At 30.8% G+C, this 27276-nt stretch overlaps 3 protein-coding genes across 7 annotated transcripts in view; 2 read left to right on the top strand and 1 right to left on the bottom strand.

Moving 5' to 3' along the window:
• Positions 1 to 1544: 1544 nt before the first annotated feature.
• Positions 1545 to 7095, top strand: LOC136972642 (E3 ubiquitin-protein ligase MARCHF3-like). 3 transcript variants are annotated; one of them, XM_067267243.1, is made up of 6 exons: positions 1545 to 1820; positions 2772 to 2881; positions 2962 to 3018; positions 3085 to 3194; positions 3429 to 3539; positions 6863 to 7095. In XM_067267243.1, the coding sequence occupies exons 1-6, from the start codon at positions 1610 to 1612 to the stop codon at positions 6975 to 6977; spliced, it is 714 nt and encodes a 237-aa protein (XP_067123344.1). In that variant the 5' UTR covers positions 1545 to 1609; the 3' UTR covers positions 6978 to 7095. The 3 variants fall into 3 exon arrangements, with proteins under 3 accessions (XP_067123344.1, XP_067123342.1, XP_067123343.1); XM_067267241.1 differs by having other exon boundaries at positions 2962 to 3194; XM_067267242.1 differs by having other exon boundaries at positions 2772 to 2849; positions 2939 to 3194.
• Positions 7096 to 12421: 5326 nt separating this feature from the next.
• On the bottom strand, positions 12422 to 14272 carry LOC136972661 (myb/SANT-like DNA-binding domain-containing protein 3). Its single transcript, XM_067267262.1, has 4 exons — positions 14024 to 14272; positions 13549 to 13805; positions 13092 to 13422; positions 12422 to 13012 (listed from the first exon to the last, which is right to left on the bottom strand). Exons 2-4 carry the CDS (start codon positions 13754 to 13756, stop codon positions 12841 to 12843), a joined length of 711 nt encoding a protein of 236 aa, XP_067123363.1. The 5' UTR covers positions 13757 to 13805; positions 14024 to 14272; the 3' UTR covers positions 12422 to 12840.
• An 11029-nt stretch (positions 14273 to 25301) lies between these two features.
• Positions 25302 to 27276, top strand: part of Atg17 (autophagy-related 17) — a 114811-nt gene continuing 112836 nt past the window's right edge. Inside the window, exons 1-2 of one of the 3 annotated variants that reach the window (XM_067267230.1) lie at positions 25302 to 25531; positions 25613 to 25713. The gene's annotated coding sequence lies outside the window, so the exon portion shown is untranslated. Of the gene's footprint in view, positions 25714 to 27276 lie in introns of all 3 variants that reach the window. The other 2 variants (XM_067267231.1, XM_067267232.1) reach the window with 2 other exon arrangements.

Below are 27276 nucleotides of genomic sequence, written 5' to 3' on the forward strand. Positions count from 1 at the left end.
TAATCTTATAAAGAAAGATATAAAAATTCACTCATTCTTTCTCATTGTAGAGTGGACGGGACAAATGTAAGTGAAAGAAAAGAAAACTGGTAAACCTAACTTGATATTCCTAATATCTTCAATAGAAAGAAATTTTTAATGGAAAACACTACCGATGTGACATTGTGCAGTTTGAATGTCAAAAAAAAAAAGGAAAAAAATGGAAAAACTAGGAAGAAAGGTATGTCCAAATGGCAAAAATTAAAATTCAATAATGTCCATGTCGTTGTGGGAAAAACGCGTGTAAACAAAATGCAAGCTCGAACACAGAAAAAAGACGATATTCACTACGAGAATATAGAAAAAGCAATGCTGCGAGTAGGAATAATAATTAATTTATAAAATCTTTGTAGAAATGGCTAACAAAAGAAGTACAACTTTTACATGCGATAAATGAAAGTTTTTTCTATTGTAAATTAAGAGCACACTAATTATTCGTAACACAAAATTAATTTTTCCAGATTCGAAAAGATTCGATTGCTCATTCTTGAATGCCATTATTTATTAAATTTGCAATATTTATTGGATTAATATGACCTATATTGATTGCTTTGTCGGTAACTTGTAAAATAGTTTACAAATTAGTATGTTTATTAGTGTATCACGATTGAAATTTATAAAAAACGATTATCTTTAATTTTTTATGGCTGTTTCTATTAATGTTTACATTGAAAATGAACAGCATCTATGCGCCTAAGAGCGACTTACTGTGCATACTTTTATATTGTGGAAATTTTTATTTTGATACATACTAACTGACGGCTGGATGGCCGAAGCGGTTAAGGCTTCTATTGTAGGCTTGATCAAACTCATGATAGAATGATTAGAAGTGCCCACGAATCGGAGTCAAAAACGGGAAAAAATCCATCGATAATTCAAAAATGTGAACAAAGAGAAAGGAATTGAGTATTTGATATATACGGCCAGTGAACAATTTGTTATCGACCATAAAGATATCGTTCATCATTCCAATCGCACCAATAGATATTATTCGAATTTATTTTTTCACAAATGAGACATTCTGATCGTTGTTCTATATTTCTGAAAAACAGAACCGATGGGAAAACAACTAATTTTTATTAGTTTTCTGCTTTGTTTTTTGTAAATGGAAACTAGACTTTAGTATCTACGAAGAAGAAAGACTTTAGTATCTACAATAATTATAAAAGAAGGAAAGTAGCAGTAAAAAAGACACTTTATCAAGCGATTATCTAATAAACTGAACTAAAATATTTTAGAGGTATTTAAGAATATGATTAAAAAACATCTTTTTCTACCTAAAATGATTTCGAATTACTTTCTTCTATTTTTTATGTACTTGGAAAAACTGGAATAAAGATTATATTATATCTCCAATTCCTATGATTAAAAATTAAACATATTTAAAAAGTTTTTAAATAAATAAATTTTTATTTTAAAATACATTTTTAGCGACCATTTATTATTATTATTATTAATTTATATTTTTTTAATAATTAAATTTCATAATTTATTATTATTTTTTCTAACAATAATTAGACTGCTTGTTACAAATACTATTATATTTATATTGACGACTAATCTTACTGATATGATCGAAAATAATAATATTTTACCTGAAACTAGCGATCAGTCCAAAGGAAATATGAATGATAGCCGAAAGTATATAAATTCTATTGATAGTATAATAGGAGCTTTAGTGACGACTATCAAGTTTACTTCTCCTCGAAACAGCGATGTTCGTAAATGTAGGATTTGTTTCTCTAACGAAGAACCTCTGATTTCTCTCTGTCACTGTAGAGGTAATTTGCTAAAACGTCTTTTTTAGCATAAAATATTATGTACACTCAACCTTCGCGAATATGAAATTTCCGTGAATTGGTTATTACCCCATAGGCCCAGTACATCTTTAAAAAATTAACGGTAATAAAATAAAGAAATATTTTAATTCATTTCTGCATTTGTTTATAATTTAATATAGAAGAAAAATTAAAATAATTACAGTGAAATAAAAAGAAAATCCATTGCTCCTTTCCTAGGTTCAAAATAAAGACTGAAATGATAACCCTATTAGAGAAAAACAATGATTATATTCCAAGTGAGTGCACTTGGAATAATTGTTTGGAATACATTGTTTCTCTCTTTTCTCCTGTTCATTTTTCTTTCCTCTTTCTTATTCTTATTTCTTCAGATATATTTTCCATTGTGTAGCATGCCAGATTCTCATAATGTCTGAGTGTGCAAATAACGCACTCATTTCAGAAAGCTTCATGGATGCATCCGAATACAAAATAAATTGTTTATGTTTGCCATCTCTTTCAAGAAATCATGCAAAAATAAAATTGCATTTAAAAATCCTCGAACGTAAACAGACTTGAGTATGCAGCATTTTTACACTGGATATATCCCTGAAATCCATGGGATGTTCATGGTGCTGTACCACCACCTTGATACCAAAGTAATCGGTTTTGTTATTTTAAAATAAAAATAAATATAATAATGCATCTCGCAAGACTTCAGTTAGATAATATTAGTTAACTAAAATAATTCTAAAGGTAATTGAATAACGTAAAAAAAAAAAAGAGAGGGCATGTGTCTTGGTCTCTCCGATTCTACATTAAATAGTACCGATATTCTCAAAATCCTAGAGACGCCACTGATAAAATCATTTATTATTATTATTATTATTATTATTAAGAGAACAACAAAACAGTTAAAAGAAATCGTTAAATGTTTCAATTTTCATAACTTAGGTTCCGTTGGTTTGGTTCATCGCAAATGTTTAGAAAAATGGCTGGAAACTGGAAAAATCGATACTTGCGAATTGTGTCGTAAGAATTTTAATATTATTCGGACACCGAAAGTAAAATTTCAAATTTTATTCTATATTTGATGTAATACTTAATTATACTTTTTAAAGTTCTTATTAATATCTGTACACAGAACTTTTCTGATTGGTGGAAGAACTCGGAAAATGTAGAAGAAACAACAAATTTGAAAGTAGATGCCTTTGTAATATGCATTTTGTCTCCAATGGCATTTCTGAGTTTAATTCTTTGTCTGAAGCTGATTATTGAAAATATCCAACGAAAACTTTGGGTGGAAGCTGTAGTCATTTCAACATTTTGCTGTTTCTTAATGTTTGCATTTACGTTTCATGTTGTTTTGACTGTCAAGTTAGTATTATAAATTTATTACAGTAATTTAAACATGCTAATATACTATAAATTAATTATTTCTGTTTCAAACTAAAAATAATTTAAAATTTTGCCTGTGATTTTTAAGTGCTGATTTTCTATGATCCTTATTATTTAAAACATCAATAGAAATTCAATAAATATGTTTCTCCCTTAACAGAAGCTTATTTCATATTGTAAATTAATATAATAAAGTTTGTATTGTATTATCAGAAGTCACCTTAGCGTATATCAAGAATGGAAAGAAAATCATTGGACTATTAAAATCTTGGATCAAAGTATACCCACAATGGAATCTTCTGCCTCTTTCCCGAATTGTAACAGGTAATTTTTTTTAACTCTTTAAATGAAAATGGCTATAAATTAGTTCATAATAATAATAAATAGAATCTAGCTCAGATTTTATTCTAAAATTCTCAATGAAGGACAATTAATTCGACATATTTTACTTAATTTTCGACAGAAAAACTTGAGTATAGACTATCTTAATAAAGTCTGTAAATATCTCTAAATATAAATATAAATATACTACATGTTATAGTATATCTGTATAAAGAAACCAAACTACAAATTTACATTCTTTACCAGTTTCTACCTGTAAAGATTTAAAGAAACTTTCAATCATCCAATGAACCGTTGCATCTCACTTTGGATGATAGTGATTTACTTTGGCTATAATAAATAACAAATATTTTACTGTAGCAATTCTAATGAGTCATTTTTATGTACACAGGCATCAATCTATGAGGAAGATGAAACACATCTTCCAATATTTCTATACACGTAAATTGTCCCCCTCTCAAGATATATATTCTTATCTTATACCATACTACAAAATTTAGGAGTAGAAACAAGTACACTGCACACAACAGGTACACCTTACTTTTTATATCCACTTAAAACAATGAGAAAGTTTTCTTACTCATTGAACACTTTACCAAGCAATGTAACCATTGTTCCGCCAGCAATGAATTTTAACAGCAGAGACAAACTTCTCGCCTGGCCCTGGTAAACCCATTTAAGATTTAATAAAATGTACGAGGATATAGTATTATATGGGAATAAAACTAAAAATTACTTAACATTTAACTTAGATTTTTAAATTTATTTATATAGCTTCTCGTTTATTTCTTTATAAATATGTTATACGTAGTATATATTATTCGTTTATTTTAATTATGTGATCCGATTTATATTATTAAAAAAAAATAGCGATACATTTCGTAAAATGCCCATCGTAATCAAACAGCACGAGTTACGAAACAGCAAACACGCATGCTATAACATCGTCGATAATCTGATGTGGAAGATGATGAAACGTAATATCTGACGATGTATTACATTGACATCTATTCACAGGCAAACTGACAATATTGAGAGTCAAAGACGAGGAAACGGTCTTCCAAATTCCATCCGTTGCGCATTCTCTAATATCGTCTATGAGAAAACTTGCAAACGTACTCCTGTGGCACAGGCGGTAGCAGAGCGTATGCCAGAACGCGGTTTGATCCCCACAACCAGCACTAAAATTTTTATCTTGAAACCACTCTTATAGAATATTTCAGATGCTTCCATTTCTCGAATCATTACCCGTATCTAGAATATACGATCGACTTATATTACGGTAGTGACTGGCGGGCGGAAGACTGCATCTGGGAGCATTACGCTGTGTCAATGGAAGAAAAACAATTGGCCTTGCGCGTCGTTAGAACCCTTGGACGCTCACGAAGCCGCTGAAAATCTTTTAAAATCAGTAAGTGGAGCGACGGCAGTTGTCACGAGGGTAGTGATCATTCAGCTACTTGTAGGGAACGCGTACCAGAGGACAGTGACTATGTCTAATGCCGTCAATGAATTTAAGGAGACAGAAATCTATCCTTTCTATGATCACATTTTCACAGAACAAGATTTCGTGCTGGACGTGGAGAAAAGCTCCAGTGACATCGGCAGCTGCGTACTTGGCAGAGAAGCAAGAAGCGACAGCGGTGCACAACAGTCCAGTTCGAACGTCGGTTGTGCCGAAGGACATTAGACCAGTTTCCGCAATGACACCAACTACTTCAAGGAAACGGAAAGACAGTGAAACAGTAGTGCTGTCGAGGTCACCGCATCGACAGAAGCTGAGAGATTTCCACGACAATAAGGGTGCGACTATGCAGACGCAGCGAGCGAATTTGCCAAGCTATGTGCGAGAGAGCGAGAATATGTGGCGATGAGAGGTGACGACGTTTCTCGCTCTTGTTAAGTACACTACAAGTAAACAGAATTTATATGACTGTATGCTCTTTGAAACCAAGCATAAAATTGCTATTGAGAACTTATCACACAGGAACACTCCTCTTAATAGAAAAAATGGATTTCTTATATTCTTATATAAAGTTAACTTCTTATATAGTTTTAACATAATACATAATAAAAACTGAAGAGGGGAATATGGCCCGAAATGCATATCCTTTTTTAAAAATAGAAAATAAAAATCCACTTTTTCCATCAAAAGGAGTGTTCTTGTGTGATAAATTCATAATAGCAATTTTATGCTTAGTTCCAAAGAACATACAACCAATTAAGAGAACAACAAGCACTCAAGTACTAAGAATTTATATGACTTTATGTGTATCTATGGTTTCAAAAAAAAACAAAAATCTGTTTATATATACAGTAGATGAAAGATAGAAGCCATCTTTTACTCGAGCTAAAGCGCATGCGCAGTATTCAGCGAGACGCGATAAATATCAAACCCTGTCAAATATTTGCGAGAGCCAGAAATTCTCTCTCTCCAGCGAGATTTCTCGCTTCTCGTTTGTGCACGGTTTTCCTTTGCGAGAACTATATCGCTCGCAACTAGATTCACGTCTGCATAGTCGCACGCTAAGACGCGTGCGCAGCCTAAACCATCATGTTCTATTCAAAAGGCTGCAAAAGAATAGAAGAAAGCGACAAATCCAAGGCTGAAACGAAAATAGATGACAGCACAAGTGGCAGTCATCCTCTCTCTAGTGCTGATTTTTTCGACGCAGAACTATACATGATGGACGCCAATACCATATTCCGTTACCGGATGAATAGGATAAACATTGCACGTTTTGATCCGCGAAAATTCCAACCGGAATGGTGATGATTGGCTCCGCTCCTATATGTGTTTCGGGTGGAGTCACTGGTTGTGTGATGCAGCCAGCAAAGAAAATCTCACAAAATACATTTTACGTTTTGTCTTGATGATTAGACAATTGGTTTGTTTCTGTTTTCCTATATTTATAGTATTTAACTACTGTATATATAAACTTCCGATGCAAACCAGAAGTTGTTATTTCAATTCAAAACTTTTCCTTGAAAAGAGTTAGATAGATGACCGGCACGACTCTATTGCTAACGGAAAAGTATGATGTACAGGAGCAAGACACAGTATTAGTTTGAAGTGGAGAGCATATAGTTTAAATTAAATAAATTAAAAATATGATTAAAAATTGCAGCCCGGCATTGTGACGATGTCACAATAAATAATTGCTTGCTTATATCTCTTTGTATTTTAAACGATAGATTTAACTATCATTTAAATTAACACCCAAGTTTCTGTTTTCGGATTACGCGTTGAAAATATTAAATTTTGTTAATATAAATAATAAATATTTAAAAAAATATATTTTCAGAACAAATTCTAGCCGTTTACTGATAAAGAATGATCAACAAAGAAGAGCTTCTTTCGACGTTTGCCTTCGTCGTAATGGTCAATTCGTTGAAAATTTTCAAGTTCACTACATTTAAAAAAAACAATAAAAAAGTTCGACTAATATTAGAAATTTTTTAAATTCAAATTACACTGTAATTATTTGTTATTATAATTTTATTTAAGACTAAGCATTAAATCCAATATTATTGTACTAAAACCCACCATTGAAGAAACTTTTTAATAAATATTTTGCATTAAATAACTAACTAATTTATAAAAAAAAAATAAATAAGTTTGTCTCTTGAAAAGTTAAAAAAATAGTTCTTATGTTATTGCGAAGAGTCTAAACACCATTTACATCAATGTGATTTTCTGATTAAGTGTGATTTTATCACGTGTCACCACGCAGTAACTTCTCCGGTTTAGTTGGTTGGTTATGATCTGTCAGACTTGAGCTACTGGGGTATGCAGCGCCAGCAGACCGCAGCATTGTTTTTGTTTTTATTAAATTATGGCAACGTAACACTTGGGAGATGCTTTTCGGGAGGTCTTTTAAAGGGTAATTGACCTCTATTCAGGCACTACAGACGTGGAGAAAACCCGGAAAACGTCACGTTGCAAGCCCAGCCTTGGCGAGGCGCGAACCCACGACCGAACTCCCAGTGTTCAGGGAACGAAAGCACTTGGCCACTGATGGGTCGCACTCCGCAGTAGCTTTCCGTTTGTCCATGCAAACATTACAAGATATTATAAAAATTATTAATGATCATTTTTTTCAGTATAACCAATTTTACATTTATTAGCTTTATTTAAATTATTTAAGGAATTGAAAGATAAGATCATTTTCCAAATAAGCAATGCCACACAGTAATAACTTATCTAGTATATCTTGTGACTTAAGTTGAAGAAAATTCAAAGAATTACTTTCCATTTACAGGAATATATTTTTCTATATACGTACTATATGGCTTAAATTTAAAAATACCGAAAACTTGGGAGATAAAATTGACAATTTTTAAAATAAAATAATTATGGTCGATATATTTTAATTTCTAAAGATTTGAAATAAATATCCAAAAAACAGTATTTGTTTGACATAATTTCTATAAATTTAAGTCAGTACAAATAATACAATATAAAATATTTGATTTAAATATCTTGAACTTCACATTCCATTATTAAAATAATATTAAGATTACAATAATATACAATATTATAATAAAACATTTTTTAATGCTAATGACTGACTTCAAATGACATACAACTTGTTTCACGATCTTGGCCAGGCTGTAAAAGTGCACAATAGAAGGAATCAGTTTATGTATTTGGTGAAAAGGCAGATTATTTGAATATTTAACAAAGTGCTCATTAAGTTCTCTGTGTGTTACCAAAAAAAAGGAAAGCTTTCGAACTTACTTGGTTGCGGCTCTGAAAGTTTTTAAAACTTTCAGAGCCGCAGTACTTCGTTGACCTCCAACGAAGTACTGCTCACCGCCCGACTCAACATACGTGAAACGATCTGTAGAAGTATATTATAAAATTAAACAAATGGCCCTATTTGATAACTTCCGATGTTTCTATATCAGAACTTAAATTTAATCTATTCACTCATCTTTTTGCATTATGAAAATTATCAGTGTCATTTCTTATAGGGCCGATTGCAGAGAGACAACGTTTAGACGCCGACGATTTAGGAAAATTTCATTGCAGAGAGGGCGTTTCTCGCTTTCCACAGTTTAAACAGCGATTATTTGAAGACTCCTTTGATAGCAGGTTTAGACACCGCTTTACTTAAGTTAAGGTGACCAGACGTCCCGCATTTGGGTTGTTAGTCCCGCATTGAACACCGTCCCGGAAAGTGTCCCGCATTTGGTCATGTAACATTTTCAACATGTTCGCAAGTTGTCAAGAGCACAAAGTTGTCGTTTTCTTTTACTACTAGTAGCCCAGGACGCCCCGTAGTGGGCGTTCTAGCAGCAACGGTGTCATTCCGTGGTATAAATAATAAATTCATATCAATAATTCAATAATAAATTCCTATTGCAATAATATTATACTGAATTTATTATTAATTTAAATAATATCTAGGAGCGCTCCTAGTGGCCGTTCTAGGCATACCATGACAGATATACAAACAGCGCCATCAAGTTGTGAAAAAAAAATTTTTTTCTATAATTATTTTTAAGTTTATTTATGCATTTATGTATATATATATTTTTCTACTAAATTATTTATTAATGAATTAGTTATTATTATTATATATATGTATGTCCGAGGTCCACCCCATTTTTATCTCCCACAACACACAAGCGTCCTGCATTTCAACCTAACATATCTGGTCACTTTAACTTAAGTAGAAGTCACCATGTTGATTTGTTGGTTGCAAAATTTATACAGGATTATAATGGATATTGTTCATTTAAAAAATATTGTAAACGGGAAGAATCAAGAAAATTATTCATCTCGACAATTACGAAGAGAGAGAGAGAGAGGGTAATACGAGATCGGAATAATCCTGTAGAAACCTATTCCAAAGACGAATTTCGAATTCGGTACAAATTTTCTAAATCTGGATTTGTTCGTATTTTAAATCGTATTGGATCAGTGGTTCTCAACAGGGATCCACAGAAAAAAAAAAAAAAAAACGAATTCGGGGTTCACGGTGATGTTTTAGTGGTCTATAAGGTAATTCTACTTCAGAACAATTGTTTTACTGAGAATTAATTTCTACAGTATATATATTGTCAATTTCTTTATTACTCATTTCTTGCATAAGGGTTAAAATATAAATTATTTAAAATATTGAATACGTATATGACATATCTCATCGACAAAGGTCAAAGAGAGATTATAAAGCCGGAATTTGTTAGGAGAATCTTATATCGTCAGCGTCATGTCACTTGACAGTGACATTTCTAAACGTTTTCCTTTCTTTTTATTAGTGAAAAATATAAGGTTTTTTCCCTGTGCAATGTCTATGGGGTCCACAAAAAAAATTAAGAGGAAAAGGGGGTCCACAGTGGTGTAGCGAACATAACTGGCGCCCGGGGCACGACACTTTATTGGCGCCCTCTCCCCTCCAGAAACACATATAGTAATATAATATAGAATTGACTCGTAATAAGAATATAATACAAATAATAATAAAATGTAGTACCTATCTTAAAATATCTATAATATATTACGAAGTCACTGCTTAACTACGCTTCTACAAAATAATATACTGTTTTTCGGGATAAATAGGGACACAGACTCAGGTCAGGCTTTAAATTTGAGACAAAAAAATCTAGTTAAAAAAATCAAGACTAGGATTTGATTCGAAAATGTGTGTCAGTGGAAAAATCGGACATACTATCCTGTACGTGCATTTCGTTTAAAAAAATAAAAATATATCACTATTTTAGAAAAATAGTGTTCAGAAAGAAAGAGCGTTTTGTATACAGAGATATTTGAGTAATTTACTGCAAATATTATTTATAACATATTTTATCAAACAAATCAAGAAACGAAATAATTAATTATGTTACAATGATTATTAATTTAAAATATATTTCGTAGAAATTGATCAAAATAACAATTGAAATTTTCCAGAAAATCTTGTGCCTTGGATACCATTTGGCGGGGCATGATAGACCCCCTTTACGCTACTGGGGGTCATGGATAAAAAAGGTTGAGAACCACTGATCCAGATGGAGGAGGATTGCCATTAAATACTGAACAACAGTTGACGGCATTACGATTTTATGCCACAGGAAACTCCCAGAGGGTAGCTGGTGATCTTATCGGAGTTCATGTCTCTACTGTATGCAGGTATCTATCAAACTACCATTAAATAAATTTAAAAAGTTTTTGATATAATGATAGAAACGCTTATAATAAGAATGAGGTCTTGTTTAACGTTTGTATTAAGTTATATATTGTATTCTTTATTAATTATCGCCATATCGTTATCAGAAGCATCCTAAGTGTTTCCAAGTCATTAATTCATTTGAAGAATTCCGAAATTGTATTTCCGACAGAATCTGAACTTCCGTCTGTTGTGCAAGATTTTTCCGTACTATCCAAAGATAACTTTCCTGGAATAATTGGTGCAATAGACTGTACTCATATTCCTATCCAGTGTCTTGACAAGTTAAGCTCTACCCTCAACTTTTTTATAATCGAAAACTCCTATTATATAATCCATTAACTGCCAGGTGAAAATTATTTACATACAATATCATCTCCACTTAATCATGAGATCAAGAAAATTACATATTTAAGTTAACTTTCGATAACATACAATTTTATTGTTCTCCACAAATATTTTTGTAACTAATTTATTGCAGCTTAAATGACTATTAAATATGCAATGGCCTATATATTTTTCTAACATTTTAAATTGTTATGTCTTGTTATGAAACAGTTTTATTCTTGATTATTTCTTTTACGTATGAAAAGGAAGTATCAAATAATATCTTTGATATCTCAAACTGATAACTTTAATAAACTTACATAATTGATGAATGTACATTTCAGGTAATCTGTGATGGAAAGATGAAAATTAGAAACATTGTTGCTTGATGGCCAGGTTAAACAGGACAGTAAAATTTTTACTAATAGTAGTCTAGTATTAAAGAAAAACTTCACCAAGGTTATTGTAATGAATATTTAGTTGGTGACAGTGGCTATCCTTGTGTGCCATATTTAATGACACCATTTTTACAACCACAGAATCATGCCAAAAGACTGTATAACAAAGCTCATTCACAAGTAACAAATATTATTGAAAGATTATTTGGTGTATGGAAAAAGCTATTTCCATGCATTGTTAGTTGTTTGCAAACTAAATTAGAAAATATGCTTAACATAGTAATAGCCACAGAAATTTTGCACAATTGGGCCATTGATTTTAAAGAGGTAGAGTTTATTACTGATCATGTAAATGAAGAAAAAGAAGAGGAAATTTCAGCAATCAATTTCAGGATCTGCCCTTTAAAGATCTATTGTACTGCAACATTTTAGTTAATGAAACACTATGACAAAAGGTCCTTTTCAAGTCCATACAATTTTATAAAGAATGAGCCTATCACAGACAAAATAATTCTCTTTTTATTTTATTCATTTTAAATAATAAAAATATTACTTAACATAACCTATATAACAAATTAAATAAACATTTATACAATTGTTTTATTCATCCATATTTTGTCAAGAAGATTTAAATTAGGATTTCTTAATTCAAATTTCTTTTGAAAATATATTTAGTTTAATGTTTGTTCTACCAAATATTTGGTTATTTTAGTTTAAAATTATCAGATTTATGTTGACATTTTATGTATTTTATGTGGTTAAAAACAGTTTTAAAGTCATTATACAATTTATTCATAGAAAGCTGAGCTAGAAATATGAATTGATGTCTTCATTTTATTTACAATTTTAAAAATTTTGATTAAAACCTATATCTTGGACTTAATTAACATATTACTTAGATATAAAATATGAAAATTTAATATTGTAAAATATTAAAATAACTTATTTTTTTAATATTAAATACCTAAAAAATTTTCTTTAGACAGTTGCTATTTATAGCATTTTTAATAAAATATTTGTATATAATAATTAAGAGATATTCATGTAAAACTGTTTATAACTTACTTTTTGACATACAGGATAAAAGAGAATGTGAATAAAGAATTTGATTTATGTTAAACATGAATCTGCAATCACAGACAATAGCTAAATAGCTGTTTGATAAAACTGTATATATATATATATTTTATGTATGAATATTATGCTTCACTTTTGTTCTTTTATGCAACACAACTTACTGAAATAATTACACATTATATGAAAATATAGATTATAATTTTTAGTGTATTGTTTCTTTGATATTCTTCCATCATCATCTAATTGTTTATTAATATGATATTAAAAAGTTTAGTTAAAAGTAGTCATATTTATAATAATTAAATGTATTTAACTTATTGATAATCCTAGTTCTTTCAGAAGTTTCAACTTTTTTAACTTCAACACCTCTATTTTAAGTTGTTCTGCTTCTTGCTTTTTCCTTTCTGTATCTTGTTTCATTTTCTCTGTTTTTATGCCCTCCATTAGCAGGATTTGAACTTTTTCTAATGATGAGTTAATGCTATAAATATAATACATATAATTATTTTTTAGAAAGTAATTATTAATATTTAGTATTATTTTATCTGAATGTTATTTACAGCTTTCTTTTGGGTGATGGTGGATCATCTGCCACTTCCATAATTTTCTTAACAGCTGCATCACTTATCATTACAGGTGAAAATAATCCCGAATTAGAGCATTCATTTGTAGCTGTAAGTAATTCAGTATTGTTTTCACATTTAATGATAAGTGGTGATGGTGGATCATCTGGATTGGATAATGGTTCAATACCATCACCCAAAACAGATGAAACCACTTGTGTGGCAGGCTTCAACGATAATTGTGCTGGTTCTCCACCTGTTATATGTGCAGCATGTCGGTTATTATCTGCCTCTTTTTTGGCGTCTATTTTTAATCGCTTCCAGCAACCTATAACATAGATCATAGAATATACTTTCCTAGTAAACTTTTCTCAAATTAAATATGCTGTTTTAATGTTAAAAATATTAACTAACATCTTATAATCTTAAATGAATATTTTACACTCATACTTGCCTTTCAATTGTTCTACTGTACGAGCTGCTCTACAGGGAAATGTCGAGGAGAATTCGACTTGAATCTTCTCCCACGCAGTTTTTTTCGCCATTAGAGTACGATTATCATACCCCTTCTCCTCGACTACAGGATACTTTTTAATAATTTCAGCCAGAACGTTCTTTTCCTCTTCGGAAAAATTCCTACATGCTTTCGACACAGTCGCCATGTTTTTGACATCACACACGAATCATCTGATCGAATAATCTGAACAACTCCTAGAAACGAGACGAAAGTAATAGCCAACGTTTTGTCGTGGTTCGTTTAGACGGCGTTTAGAAATAGACAATCAGCACTTGTGCAGTTTAAAGGTTTTCTTCCATAAAATTAATCGATTCTAGACTAATTTGACCCGGATGTTTCCAAAACACGTATAAGTTTTTGGGAATGATCTATATAAAATATGCTATAAACAAAAAATTGTAGGAATACTTACCGATTGTGTACCGTCCGAAGACGCAATTGCTTAAGACGTGTTTTCGTCGTGGAGCGGCACATTAGACGGCGGACGCGTACGAAGCATGTCACGTGACATTTCTCGATGCCATTCGGTCACGTGACTACTCACTCGTCTCGGCTTATCTGACGTGTTTCCTGATAAGTTATTCTTCTCGTGGAAGGATTCGCTGAACTTAGACGATCATTGTCTTTACAATGCATTTTAAACTGCGGTTCAGCGAGCCGACATCTAGTCGCCGTTCGGCTTTTAAACGTCGTTTAATGCATGTTTTGCGCTACTGATGGAGACCTCTTCCGGTAAAATAGTGAACTTTGTAGTTATAAACAACAGAGTTACGACTGCAGAGTTAAGTTTAGTTCACACTGAGCGAAAGCGAATGCGAAAAGCGATTTTTATTCGTTTAGCGAAATTGACCCTACAACCAAAAGCGAAAAGCGGATTGCGAATTTTAAGCAACCAATCATTTGCAAACAAGCAAAAACGTTATCTCGAAAAACAAAATGGCTGCATCCGATATCTTGTTGTTAACCATGTTTGTTTATTTGTTGAGTAAAAAACATACTTCAAAAAGAAAAGATGCTGGGTGAGAAGTATATTAAAAAACCGCGAATTACATCGTTACCATGCTAATTTGGTGCGAGAGATGAGACTGAATGACAAAGAGAATTTTTTTAGGTAGGACTATTTATACTAATTTTTATTCTCTTTAGTAAGAAAATATATGAATAACAAAAAATGGTATTGGTAGAAGTTGGTAACGACTTGGTAAACGAACGAAGTTGGTAAACGACTTGGTAGAAGTTTATAAAACTTCTACCAAGTCGTTCTATATTTACTTTACACCGAGAATAAGCTTGTATTGCCATCGTGAAAACAACAAGAACCACGTGACGACTAGAGGGAATCTGATTGGTGGCGAAATTTATTCGCTAGCGAAAAAGTTCGACAGTTCCGAACTTCGAAGCGATTCGCGAAATGGTAAAATTCGCCGGAAACGACGTCATGTCTGACGTGTTATTCGCTCTGTTTTTCGCTTTCGCCAGCGAATCGCGCTCAGTGTGAACTAAGCTTTAACATGACAAATTCTGTAAATTTTTCCTCTGGAATAAAGAAACGAAATATTAGTAGCGTGGTAAGATGTAATACAGGTAACCCCCGTATAACACGGTACTTCTATAGCACGGATTCGCTCTAACACGGTTCGAGAATTGGGAACATCCCCCGTAGACACGGTGCTTTTATAGCACGGGTTCATTCTAACATGGTTCGGGAATTAAATAAAACCCTCGTACAACATGAAATGTAATAAAAACTGTTACTAGTTGATGATACTCATGCTGAGATCATCATATAGGATGAATAATCCTCTGGTAAAATAATAAATAAGCATTTTACCCATGAAAAAATCTACTATATAAATCTTGTGTGAACCGTCTTTGTAAGCCAAGTAATGAAATTGGTAGACGCTCTACCAATTTCAAAGACGGTTCACACAAGATTAATATTTACAGCATTCACACCTACTACGTTAAGAAGCCTACTATATAAAGCTGAAAAACCGGATTCTATCAATGTATGCCAAAAATAACCACTAGAGGCGCCCCTAGCAAGTATTTAAATTAACAATATAAATTATTTTATATTTATACAGTATAATATTCAGTATATTGTTATTTTTATTTGTAATTTTGTATTTGCCTTTCGACTTGTGAATAATAAATCCGATTTAAAGAAGGATTTAACAGCATGTTTTTAATTCTTGGAATCTAACCCCCCTTTTCGCACTAGTTCTTTGTTTCGTATAACACGGCAATTTTTTGGAACGTAACTCCCGTGTTATACGGGGGTTACCTGTACTTCTTACAGTAATACCATAGGGATAGATTTTTTTCCGAATGAAAAAAAACCCAGTTAGAAGAATCGCATAGATTAATGCTGTACGAAGATTTCACTTTTATTTGTCTGTCTTCATTAATTATAATAACATTCCTAAGTTTCGATGGATATTTTATTTCCAATAAACAATAATGTCTGTCACTGTCTCTGATAATGCCATTTGTAGAACAGCATAGCCATGGCATTTCTGGGAAAATTACTCTTCATTGAGTAGATGATATCTGAAATTTTCTATCAATATATTATGTTCGGATCAGCTGGAGATTTGTGTTGATTTGTTTTCCTGTATCTTTTTCTTGTTCCAAAAAATCTGGCTATGCCTTATTGCTTGTTCGTATTCTTTTTTTTTTTTTTTTTTTTTTAATTTATTGAAGTTACTCTAAGCTTGTGGTAAACTTGTTCTTGATTTCGTTTTTTCCTTTTTTACAATAAAAAAATAAGACGTGCGTCATGCTTGCATCTACCAAGAAGTCCAGCCCTGCATGAGCAAAACGCATTGGTCATAAGCTGAAAAAATAATATGTGGCCATTAAGTTAATATGTTTTTGTGGTTAATGTTACCTATGGTAGCGAACATGGCGGCTCTTCTCTGAAACAGTGGGGACTCACATTTTAACCTAACCTAACCTAACCTATTCTAATAAATTACCAGAATTATTGCCAACCAAATTATTAGAATAGGGGTAATTTATTAGAATAGGTTAGGTTAGGTTAGAACATGTGTCCCCACTGTTTCAGAGATGAGCCGCCATGTTCGCTACCATAGGTAACATTAACCGTTTTTGTTAATTTTTTACATGCTATATTGATGATAGCAAATCTTGCATGTACTTTCTTATTTTGCAATGAACATTAAAGAGATTTTTAAAATTTTTGCACTAATATTTTTATTTTAAACATAAAACATACATTTTTATAAAAACGTATCAGTACAAATACCTTTTTATAAAATTAAATTTTATTTATATTTTAATTAAAAATGATCAAAATAGATGTAATATAGATGATTAACTTTCCTTTGGGCAACTTGTACTAGAATTTGTTAGCTATATTTATGTACGGTACATGTATTTGTGGAATATATTTATCAAAAGCTGTATATTTTTGAATATTGAATATTTTAAGTAACATTATGAAAACGGTCTGTTTATTTAAATTTTTCCTGCTTTAAAGGATTTTCTACAAAAAAATTATCTTCAAAAGTGACAGGAAATAAAATTATTTGTTAAAACTATGTTAATTGCGCCTATGTAAATACACGTGTTTATAATTACGTTTTTCAAATTTCTACCGCAAGAGGGCGGGAAACGTATAGTGTAATATGTGTGGGATAAGAAAAAGAGAATCAATACGTAAATCATATAACACAATCTAATATAACTATGAATAAAGCATAGCTTAAAATTTTGCGCCCCAGCGGTTGTCTAATTTGCCTAAATGGTAGCGCCGGTCCTGGTTGTATTTATACATATCTCAAGCATCCCACGAATAAAATGTTCTCTGCCATATGGAGAGAATAATATAATTCTAACATCATTACAGTTTAAGTAAATGTGCATTAGCAATATATGTAGAATAGCTACATTAATAATATATTTTTCCTCCCTAACTCAAGAAATTATACTTATTTCAATCCATTTTAAATCTGAGAAACGAGATATTTGCTATTTTAAAATATATTGGAGTGCAATCGTGGATATATTTTAAGATACATGCTACAAATATTCTATATCTAATATTTAGTAATATTTAATCATATATAAGTGATTCGAATCAGTTTTTGGTATATTTTATTTTAAAATTTATTATACATACAGTTAGCATATATGTTCAATAATTACTCGTCTAACTTCCAGCCAATAGGACTTCTCTCTGTAAATTTGGTATTTTAATCAAGGGAACAGAAGCGACTCCAAGAATTTCTAAACCCGTTCGGTAGATAGAGACAAAAGCCTTTAAGAGAAGATAAGTCTATTGTTATTTGTTAAAGCAATCTAAAGAAAAACATTTATTTTCAGAACAGGTAATTAAAAATTAAATTTATTAATTTCTAAAAGTATATTTAAGCGTAATTTTTAGAAATTTTTACTTTTCGTATAGAGCTCAAACAATATTAATCAAAAATATTCTTATTAGTTGGGCAGTAAACGGCTTTCCAAACCCAAATGTTATATGTATAAGTAATTAAAATAAAGGATATTATTTTAGGCTAATTTTTGAATTTCTGTTTAAACTTAGAATTATTTCTTAAGTGTACAAAAATCACCTGGTTCTCGTTCCATAAGTTAAAATACGGACTTTTTATTTTCATTTTTAAACTAAAATCTTACTTTAAAAATACTAAAGATAATGGAATATGTTGCTGACACTCAATTGAACGTAAGTAAAATATACGTAACAGTTAAACCGATATAAAGAGACCTAATGAGAGACTAAATAAAATAGAGATGTATGAAAATGAAAAATCCCACCAATGTAATTTAATACTGTATTTACATATGTTAACGCGATATTGTGATATTGTTATGAAAAACGATAAAAATATAGTCACTTTTAATTTATATGATATCTTTTGACAATTTTATTGACAAGACTATGTCTTGTTTATAAAATCGTACTGCCGTTTTTATTACCAGCTTAGAGGTATGAAGGAGTACATGTCAAGAGTTGATATTTGGCACAGAGTATTAGGTGCCCAAATCATTTGCGCATAAAAAAAATCCAGACTTGTAGGTAGTCAGGGGACCGAGAACCGAGTCAAAATAAAATACAAAATAGCGACCCTCTTCTACAAACAGGCAAAACAAGCACCTCACCCCACCGAAGTCAGGTGGGGAGAGTACCACCCGCAGTCATTCTAAGAAGTGAACTCTGATCTTAGGACTGAACACGTAGTATCTTCTATGTTAATTAAATAAAATTTGTAATCTAATTTTGTAAATTTGGGAGTACTTCAAATATGACGTTAAAACGGTTTTATGTCGTTACAAGTGGGTTTTTTTTTAACATTATCTAGTACAGTAAAATCGTGGGACCGATAAAAATTTGACGTGTAGGGCAGAGGGCGCCACCGCGTGACCTTTGCCCTTTGACCTCACTTTGCTCCTAAATTCAACGAGGAGAGACATCTTTTTACTTCATTTAGTTAACCTTTCGATTGGACAGCCGTGCCGATCTTGGATTTATATTATATCTCGACACTTGTAAATATCGCGTAGCCGATACAAATTAAGTAACTTATCAGTTTCTCAGTTAATTTTTACTGGCAGAACAAAATGCGCAGAACACGTGGTCGAGGTCAACGTGGACATCACGGACAAGGTAGGACGTGCCACGTACAGATTTTAGCCACGCCACTAAAGACGTTATAATCGGGTTAGGTATTAAACTGTATATTGTTCGGACGATACAATAGCCACGATTTTTTTCAAAAACGGGGAATTTTCGTTACGCATCGACAAAAATTCAACCTGGCCGTCACGCAACGAAAGAAATTTCGACATTGGATAGGTTAATTTCACCGAAAATGCGTCGTGGCCGGCGAAGTTTGAACGATCGCGCTCAAAACCAGCGATACCAAAGAATGAGAACCAGCCTACGCTTCGACTCCCAAAGGAACGTCAGGGAACCTGAAGATTTAGTTTTCGCCGACAGATCGAAGATTATTGTTGTTGTAAGCTATATTTTTAAGTTACAATAAATCGGAATAAAATTTATGTAACTGGAGAGTTGTCTGTACCAAACGCACCCACAACTGCTCGGATATCCTGTTATTACGCGCAGATCTGCGACCTCACATAAATATTAATTTCAAGAAAAATAACGCTGACTTGAATTTACTGAATAATTCGTATAATTCAATTCTATAAGTTGTTTTTTATGTATATATTGTATTTATTTATACATTTATGTATATTTATTATTCCATTACATGTTGATGTATAAATAAGCAAACAAATGAGAAAACAAGCCAGAATGTACTGTACTATAATAAGCACTTATATATAGTTATATATATTGTAAATGTTTAGTTCAGTTAATTTTGTTTAGTAAAAAAAGGCTGCTTACAAACTCAATGGCAAAATCCAGCAACGAGATGCTTAACTTTTCCGGCAACATTTAAATACTGTATAACAGAGCCGGAAAAGTAAACCGAGAAACGATTACTTTTAATTAAAATAATTAAACAAATAGACTTTTTAATTAAAAGCCTATATTTTACATCATTATATAGAGACAGACACGTGTTCAATGAAATTGTCAAACATTATTTTAGATAATGAAAATAAATAAATTAATTTAAAAACCATTCGATGTTTACACGGTAACTTTTTCCTTTGAAATTATGTTTTCTCATAAATTTATTATAATAGATTTCACTAACTTTGTTACATTGATGACTATGAGGGGGTTTTGGGTTAGACTGAAATTTTTTTGTGAAATTTTCAGAAGTATGAAAACATACAAGTTAAATATTGTACAAAATTGTTGCACACGACATTCTGAAGAAATCAAAATAATAAATAAAATTCTATTCGTGTATTGTATCTATTTTATAGAACAGTTTATAAAATAATACAATACACGAAATATGTTTTTGACAAAAGAAAATAGATTTATCAGTAGAAAGATTACTGTATTATTATCGATAATTGTAAGTGCCATAATTATGTAAACAGTTTTTTGAAACTTTTTTCAAAATTTCCATGTTTTATTTTGTAAATATGATTTTAATAATCCTCTAAAGAAATTCTGAACTGAAAATAAGAGGATTAAAATAATTAAATAGATTTTTATGCCATTCAGTTATATTAAGGGTGCGTTCGTTAATAGCGGTCGCTCTGTAGGAGTGCGGAAGTGCGCTGCTGTTTGTAAAGCATTTAGGAACGACGGTGAAAGAAAGAAAGATGGCGGCGCCCGCACTATCGATAGTATCGTAATGGAGGAATCTATAATTCTAAAATATGAGCTTTAAAAGGCAAAAGAAGGGTCCCAATTGTAAAATGTAACCATAAAATGGATTATTTGTTGAAAGAGCATTCAAAATAGCCACAAAAAAAAAAAAAAAATTAGAATGCCGGCTACCATTCGAAAAGACACTTACATCACCGCGTACACTAACTTGCGCTTTCACAACTTCTAAATTTTCATTCATAAAACCACATAATGGACCCCGAAACGAAACTATCTGAGCTATAGAGGACGCCATGTTGCTTTCCACCGTAAACTACTGCTACAGGTGGCCGTTTTTGTCGTTCGACGCGCGCGCACTCCGACCGGTATTTAGGAACGCGTTCCGCAGGAATTTTTAAACGGATGTCGCTTGCGCGGAGGAATAAAAGAACGCACCCTAAGATGTTAATCTATTTTATTATGTTTTGCAACCATTTTTCACATATTTCCAATAACTTTCTATTTATTTTAATACGTAATTGCAGCCAGCTGGACCCTTGCTAGAAGCATAAACGTCCACGGGGTCAAAGTTCAATTTTCGTTCCGCGGTTTATCTAAATTCTCCTGTGGATAAGGATTAATGGGTAAACATCTGTATATACTCTTGTATTACAATGACAAATTTGTTTATCATTGTAATACATTGTAATGAGGTTAAATCCAAAGTAAATGGTTTTTCGGAGAGGGGACAGATTGGAAAAAGCTGATAAATTTATCTAATTCTGAGTTAGAGGTTGTCTCGTCTTACAAATATTTGGGTATTTATTTTACTCCAGAGGGTTCGTTTTCTTTTCACATAGACAAATTGTTTTTGAAATATAAACCCCAACTCGCTAATCTAATAAGGGTCACGGTTAGAATGAAGCAGTCTTCTATTAAGTCATACTTTCGATTGTTTGATTACTTGATACGCTCAAGTTTGAAATTTATGTTTCCTATTTGGGGTCCATTTTATGTTGATAAATTAGAGAAGACTCAACTGAGATTTATCAGATCGATATTTCGTATTAATCGTTCGGTGCCTGGACCTGTTTTAAGATTCGAAATGGGTCGACCGCCATTGGCTATACGTTTAGCATTCGCCATTTTTAAATACTGGTTTAAAATCTTACAGCTACCAGAATTTGATCCCAGAAAGATTGTCTATAATGAATTGAAATTACCGTAATTGGTAGTAATTCTTTGATTATCTGATTTAGGTTATTCAATTGCTTATTATACTCAATTTCCCGATAAAAAAACTTTTTTTAGCTGAACTTTTCCAGTCATTAAAATATTGGACCCAAGATATTCTTTATATCGAGCAAAAGTGTAGCTTTTTTGAAACTTCTCTATCATCCCCATGGATATGGACACTTCGACATTATTTATTATCAAACTTAAATTACAAGATTAAATCTTTAATAATACAACTACGACTCAATGACTATACTATGGTATTAAATGGGCGTAGAATGAATATATCTGCTTACTCTAATTGTCCACTATGTAATTTATGTAATTGATTTTTTGAAAACGTATTTGTATCTTGTGAACTTACTGAACATTTAAAGGATATATTTTTGACAATTGACTTTAATATGTTTTGTTTATATGACGATAATTTAAGTCCTGTAATGTTATAAAATTTATAAATTTTTCTGTTATTCATTAAACATGCTAACATAGCTTTTATTAATTTAAGTTATGTTATTTATTATTTTTTGCAATTATGTATAACAATGTTTCTAATTATTAATGTTGCTACGAATTTGTAAAGGCGAAAGCCATAACATAAATGTTTGTTTGATTGATACAAATAAACAACATAAATAAATGTTTGTTTGATTGATTGATTATTTGTACCGGATTCTTTCATGAAAGTTTTCGCATGTAAACGTAACAGTTTTTTTTTTTTTTTAAATCTGGAGGACAAAGTTTTCATCAGCCACATTTCGTATCGTTTCGAAAATCTTTCCGCAACAGAGTATGCTTATACAGCTTGGATATTGTTAGCAGCCCAAAACATCAAAAAACATTTGCTTATTGTAATTAGTTTTCGTTACAGTTAGATTAAAAATGCCTATTTACTTTTATCTTGCGTTATTAGCCACAATATGTGACTGACAATGTGAAAAATTATCAGTTATCATTTTCAGTCTTAACTTAGCAGAGAAACTAATAATATTATTTTTCTGTTCAACTATTGCTTAATGACTCAATCAGAAGTACTCAAAACGTGTTCAAAGAGACTTGTGCACAAACATTTCTGAAAAATTGAGCTATCTCTTAATACGAAACAAAAACATTTTCGTGTAATACATACGTAAAACGTAAACGTTTTCTCAAATGATTAGTCATGTATAGTAAAACATATTGAAACCTGATTGGTCACGTCTATATTTATTTATCCTTGTAAAAATCTAAAAATCTAAAGTGAAATATGAATATTTAAGGGAAAAAATAATCATGGCTAGGTTAAACATTGTCAAAAACGCAAGGATAGATTTACAGTTAAATTTTCATATATCAAATATGATCAGTTTTTGAAATGCATAAGCAACATTTCTAATATACCTATCGATACATAACATGCTTAATGATTACGAATGAAGAAATATTGAATTAATAATACACTTAAATGAATCATAAGCATATCAAGCGTGACTAATTTGTAACAGGCCTGATTTTAAATTATGATGTCCTACGCTATATTTAAAGAAGAAAATTTTTAATTAGAATAATTTATTTATATAACAGTCAATACTGCTTTGTTTATTGAGAACATTTAAAATCAACTATTATGATTTCTTACCTAAATATTATAGTTTAGAATATTTTAAAAACACTATAATATATTTCCTATGAAATGATATAATTTTTTAAAAATATCTTACATTTATATATTGCAATCTTTTATAATTTAACTAAAATAAATGATGATCATGGACACTAACGATATTAATGAAAGTTACTTTGAATAAAGTACTGTATTAGGTCTTTATATGGATCTTTTCATATTCTTTATTTCTAATCCCTTACATCATTTTTATTGTCTATGTTCAACATACCTTTTAATTAAATTATAAAAGATGGAAATATAATGATGTAAAGTATTTAAAAGATTCTACGTATCCTTTCATAGAAACTATTTTTTTTTTATTCCATTATGTTATTGAAAAACGAAGGAATTATATAATACAGTATATGCAATATGTAAACTTGTGATTTTGTTGCTCTTATTAATATAATTTATAATTTAATTTATTTTTAACTTTTTAATTTTCAGTTTTCTAGCACTGACGAACGGCTAGGGTAGCAGTCCATCCCAGGAATTTTTCGGGGGGTGGTCCGTCCGGATATGTCAAGCCCATCTCTTACCACTTAGCCGTCCCATTGTGCACCTGACCGAACTTACAATGGGCTTGCTAAAAAGACCCTGTTAGTATCCACAGGGCGTAAAAGAGTTTTCTAAAACTTTATTATCCATCCATTGATAGGGAAGGGAGTTAGAATATAATTGATAGCAGAAGGAAAGATTTATTTAGATAATACAGTAGATTCATAATTATCCAGATTTACATGGCGGACGGCCGAGCCGGATAAGGCACTTCCTGTGCAGCCAAGCACGTCAGTGTGTCCCATATGTGGGTTATTTTTCAGCTGAAATTTTTACGGTATATTTGATATGTTTTAATACAGAATTTTCAGCAAAAGTGAGCCGGTAAGATGCCTGCAATTTACCACGACGCATTGACGCATACGAGGAATAACCGCATGTTTTATGGAAACATTTACGATAGTGTTTTTATCCAATAGTATTATTTAATAATACTATACTGTAATAAAACAAAATAATCATAAAAATATAATTATTTTGTACTTTTTGTCTATATAAAAAATTTTATGGCATTGCTGATCGGCCTGGAAAATACGGAAGACCGAATGATCGCGTGTCTATATTACGTAGCGAATTAGTTTAATGAGATTTAAAAAAAATATCAAATTCTTTATTTTAAAATTAAACATTACGGCAATTTTCGTTTGTTTATATTTTTAGTTTGCATTCAATGAAAGAAATTGAGCAGAAGCCCTTTAGTAGTAAAGTCAAATTTACGCCACTCGATAATTACCAAAACATTTTTCAGTTCTGTCGGATGAAATTACAGCAAATTAACCACACTTTTAATATTTCAATAATAAAAAATTGAAAGTACAATACATATTCAAAATTCAACTAAAAAATTCATATATCATTTTAAAAACACAGGGCATATACACATCTAAGTATTACTGTATTTATTTTCTTTGTAACCTTCTGGCAATCGAATAAATGTATAATTTAAAATAGAAGGTCACGTAATAAATTAATTTCAGGTATATCAGGTTCTGAGTAACGTCGCCTAAAACCGATTACTAATTTAAAATCCGTCCTACCCAGAATGCATTTCACGTAAACAAAAATGGCGTCGTTAATTATTTTGTAACTGACGTAGATAAACGTCGTTGCCGAATTTATCAAAATTATTACGTTAAAAAAGTAAAACTTAATAATTAAGACTTACGATAACGTATACCGATAAGCGTTAGATATTTCGAATTGATAAAAGAATATGGCAAAGTAGAATCGAACTGATGAGTAGAAGAGAATGTGGTGTAAGGATTGTATTTTCTATGCAAAAAACATTTGTTATGTATTAATGGTTTCCAACCGACGAATTTTTATTTGCTGGACAGATTACAGTGACAAACAGCTTCAGGCTGTTGATAAATATTCTCTGCTTAATTCTACATTTAATCAAAGGTATTTATGACAATCCTTCATTGGTTTTTAAAAGGTAAGTTTCTTCTCTCGATACGTTTGTTTATAATTGATAAATGTTAATTAATGCGATACGACACTTTATTGATTACCGTGTTATTGAGAAATTTCGCTATTGCAATGTTAAACTATCGCGTGTTAGGTTTTTGTTGACTCACTTTTTTTTTTATTGTTTTGTAAGTCTTTGTAAGTCGTTGCTGGGGTTCTTCGATAAATTTAGCTTCTTCCAAAAATTCGAAAAGTAATTTTAATTTAAAGATTCTAGGAATAGAATAATTTATTAATGATTATATTTAAATGTTTACTAAATGTTTTGGTATTTTTTTAAATTTCTTGTTTTGAAAACTTGATAATCATCATGAAAATTCCTTTTTAAACATTTTTATACTTTATGAACTCTTCAGGCATTCATTTAATATTTTGTAAAGTTGAAGTGAATAAATCCATTGTTATTCGTTCTCTGGAAACAGGTTTGAGAGTTTAAATAATTCTTTTTAATGGTTAAATGCTCTTTCATTTTCCAAAAGTGATGAAATCTTAAAAAATTATTACTTATTAAATTAGAAAAGAATATGATGTGTTATTGAGATAATCGAATGGCTAGATAAAATAATTCTATATGAAAGTTTATTTGTAAGAATAAACTTTTATATAGAATTATAATAAGAGAAATATGACAAAGTTTATTATTACAAATAAACTTTCTTACTACTTTTGGTTTAGTTTTCAATTGTTTAATATTTACTAATGATATATGTTAAATAATAACACACAACACTGGGATATAGTCAATAATGTACCCTATGAATTGATGATCAGTGTGCAACGACAAAAAAAACAAAAGAAAAATTCGCAACTAACATTTCAAACCCCCCCTGAGTTCTTCAGGTGTAAACAAATGTCTGATGGGTTAATTCGTTTACACCCGAAGAAGAACTCTGGGGAGTTCAAAAAAGTTAGATGTGAATTTTTTGTTTGTTTGTTTCTTTCTTTCTTTATCCTGTGGGTTTATGTGGCGAGTTTGGCCATGTTGGCTCTATTCTCCGATATGCGCCGCCTGGGTCATCGGTTCATAGGGTACGTTATTGATATATGTTAAAATTTGTATATTGCAAAAAGTTTTCATAATGTTTATATATTTTTTTCTTATAGATCTATGTCAAATTATTATATATGTTCCATGCAGCATACTAAATTATTATACAAAATTTTAATTATGTTGATTAAAGTGTAATGGAATTATTTTTAATGAAAATATTGGATTATTTTTAAATTGAACTTTAATTTTTTACTAAAAGTTTTTTACATTGAATTCAAATTACTAATTATTATTTTCTATTAAATTTGATTAATAATTAAATGTGATTTTAAGAAACATCTTAATGTTATCATGAATTATTTTAAATAATAATTTAAAATGATTATACTTTTTATTTTTCAATAAGTATCTTAAATGAATATTTATATTAATTGCTATTATTATTCATTCAAAATGTCCAGTGGTCAATACTGTATTACTGTTCCTATATTTCAGTATGTCTACAAAACAGTGTATAAAAAAAAGAAACAAAAAAAAATT

Source organism: Centruroides vittatus, unplaced genomic scaffold (assembly GCF_030686945.1).
Source record: "Centruroides vittatus isolate TY-2023 unplaced genomic scaffold, ASM3068694v2 contig_299, whole genome shotgun sequence".
Lineage (NCBI taxonomy): Eukaryota > Metazoa > Arthropoda > Arachnida > Scorpiones > Buthidae > Centruroides > Centruroides vittatus.

What these genes read in the sequence shown, in the direction of transcription:
- LOC136972642 (XM_067267241.1), top strand. Translation starts at nt 1,610, where the DNA reads ATGATCGAAAATAATAATATTTTACCTGAAACTAGCGATCAGTCCAAA. An exon ending in TTCTCTCTGTCACTGTAGAG is followed by an intron (nt 1,821 to 2,771) that starts GTAATTTGCTAA and finishes TTCATAACTTAG; the next exon opens with GTTCCGTTGGTTTGGTTCAT. An exon ending in TCTTTCCCGAATTGTAACAG is followed by an intron (nt 3,540 to 6,862) that starts GTAATTTTTTTT and finishes ATATATTTTCAG; the next exon opens with AACAAATTCTAGCCGTTTAC.
- LOC136972661 (XM_067267262.1), bottom strand. Translation starts at nt 13,756, where the DNA reads ATGGCGACTGTGTCGAAAGCATGTAGGAATTTTTCCGAAGAGGAAAAG. An exon ending in TACAGTAGAACAATTGAAAG is followed by an intron (nt 13,423 to 13,548) that starts GCAAGTATGAGT and finishes TCTATGTTATAG; the next exon opens with GTTGCTGGAAGCGATTAAAA. An exon ending in CCATCACCCAAAAGAAAGCT is followed by an intron (nt 13,013 to 13,091) that starts GTAAATAACATT and finishes TTATATTTATAG; the next exon opens with CATTAACTCATCATTAGAAA.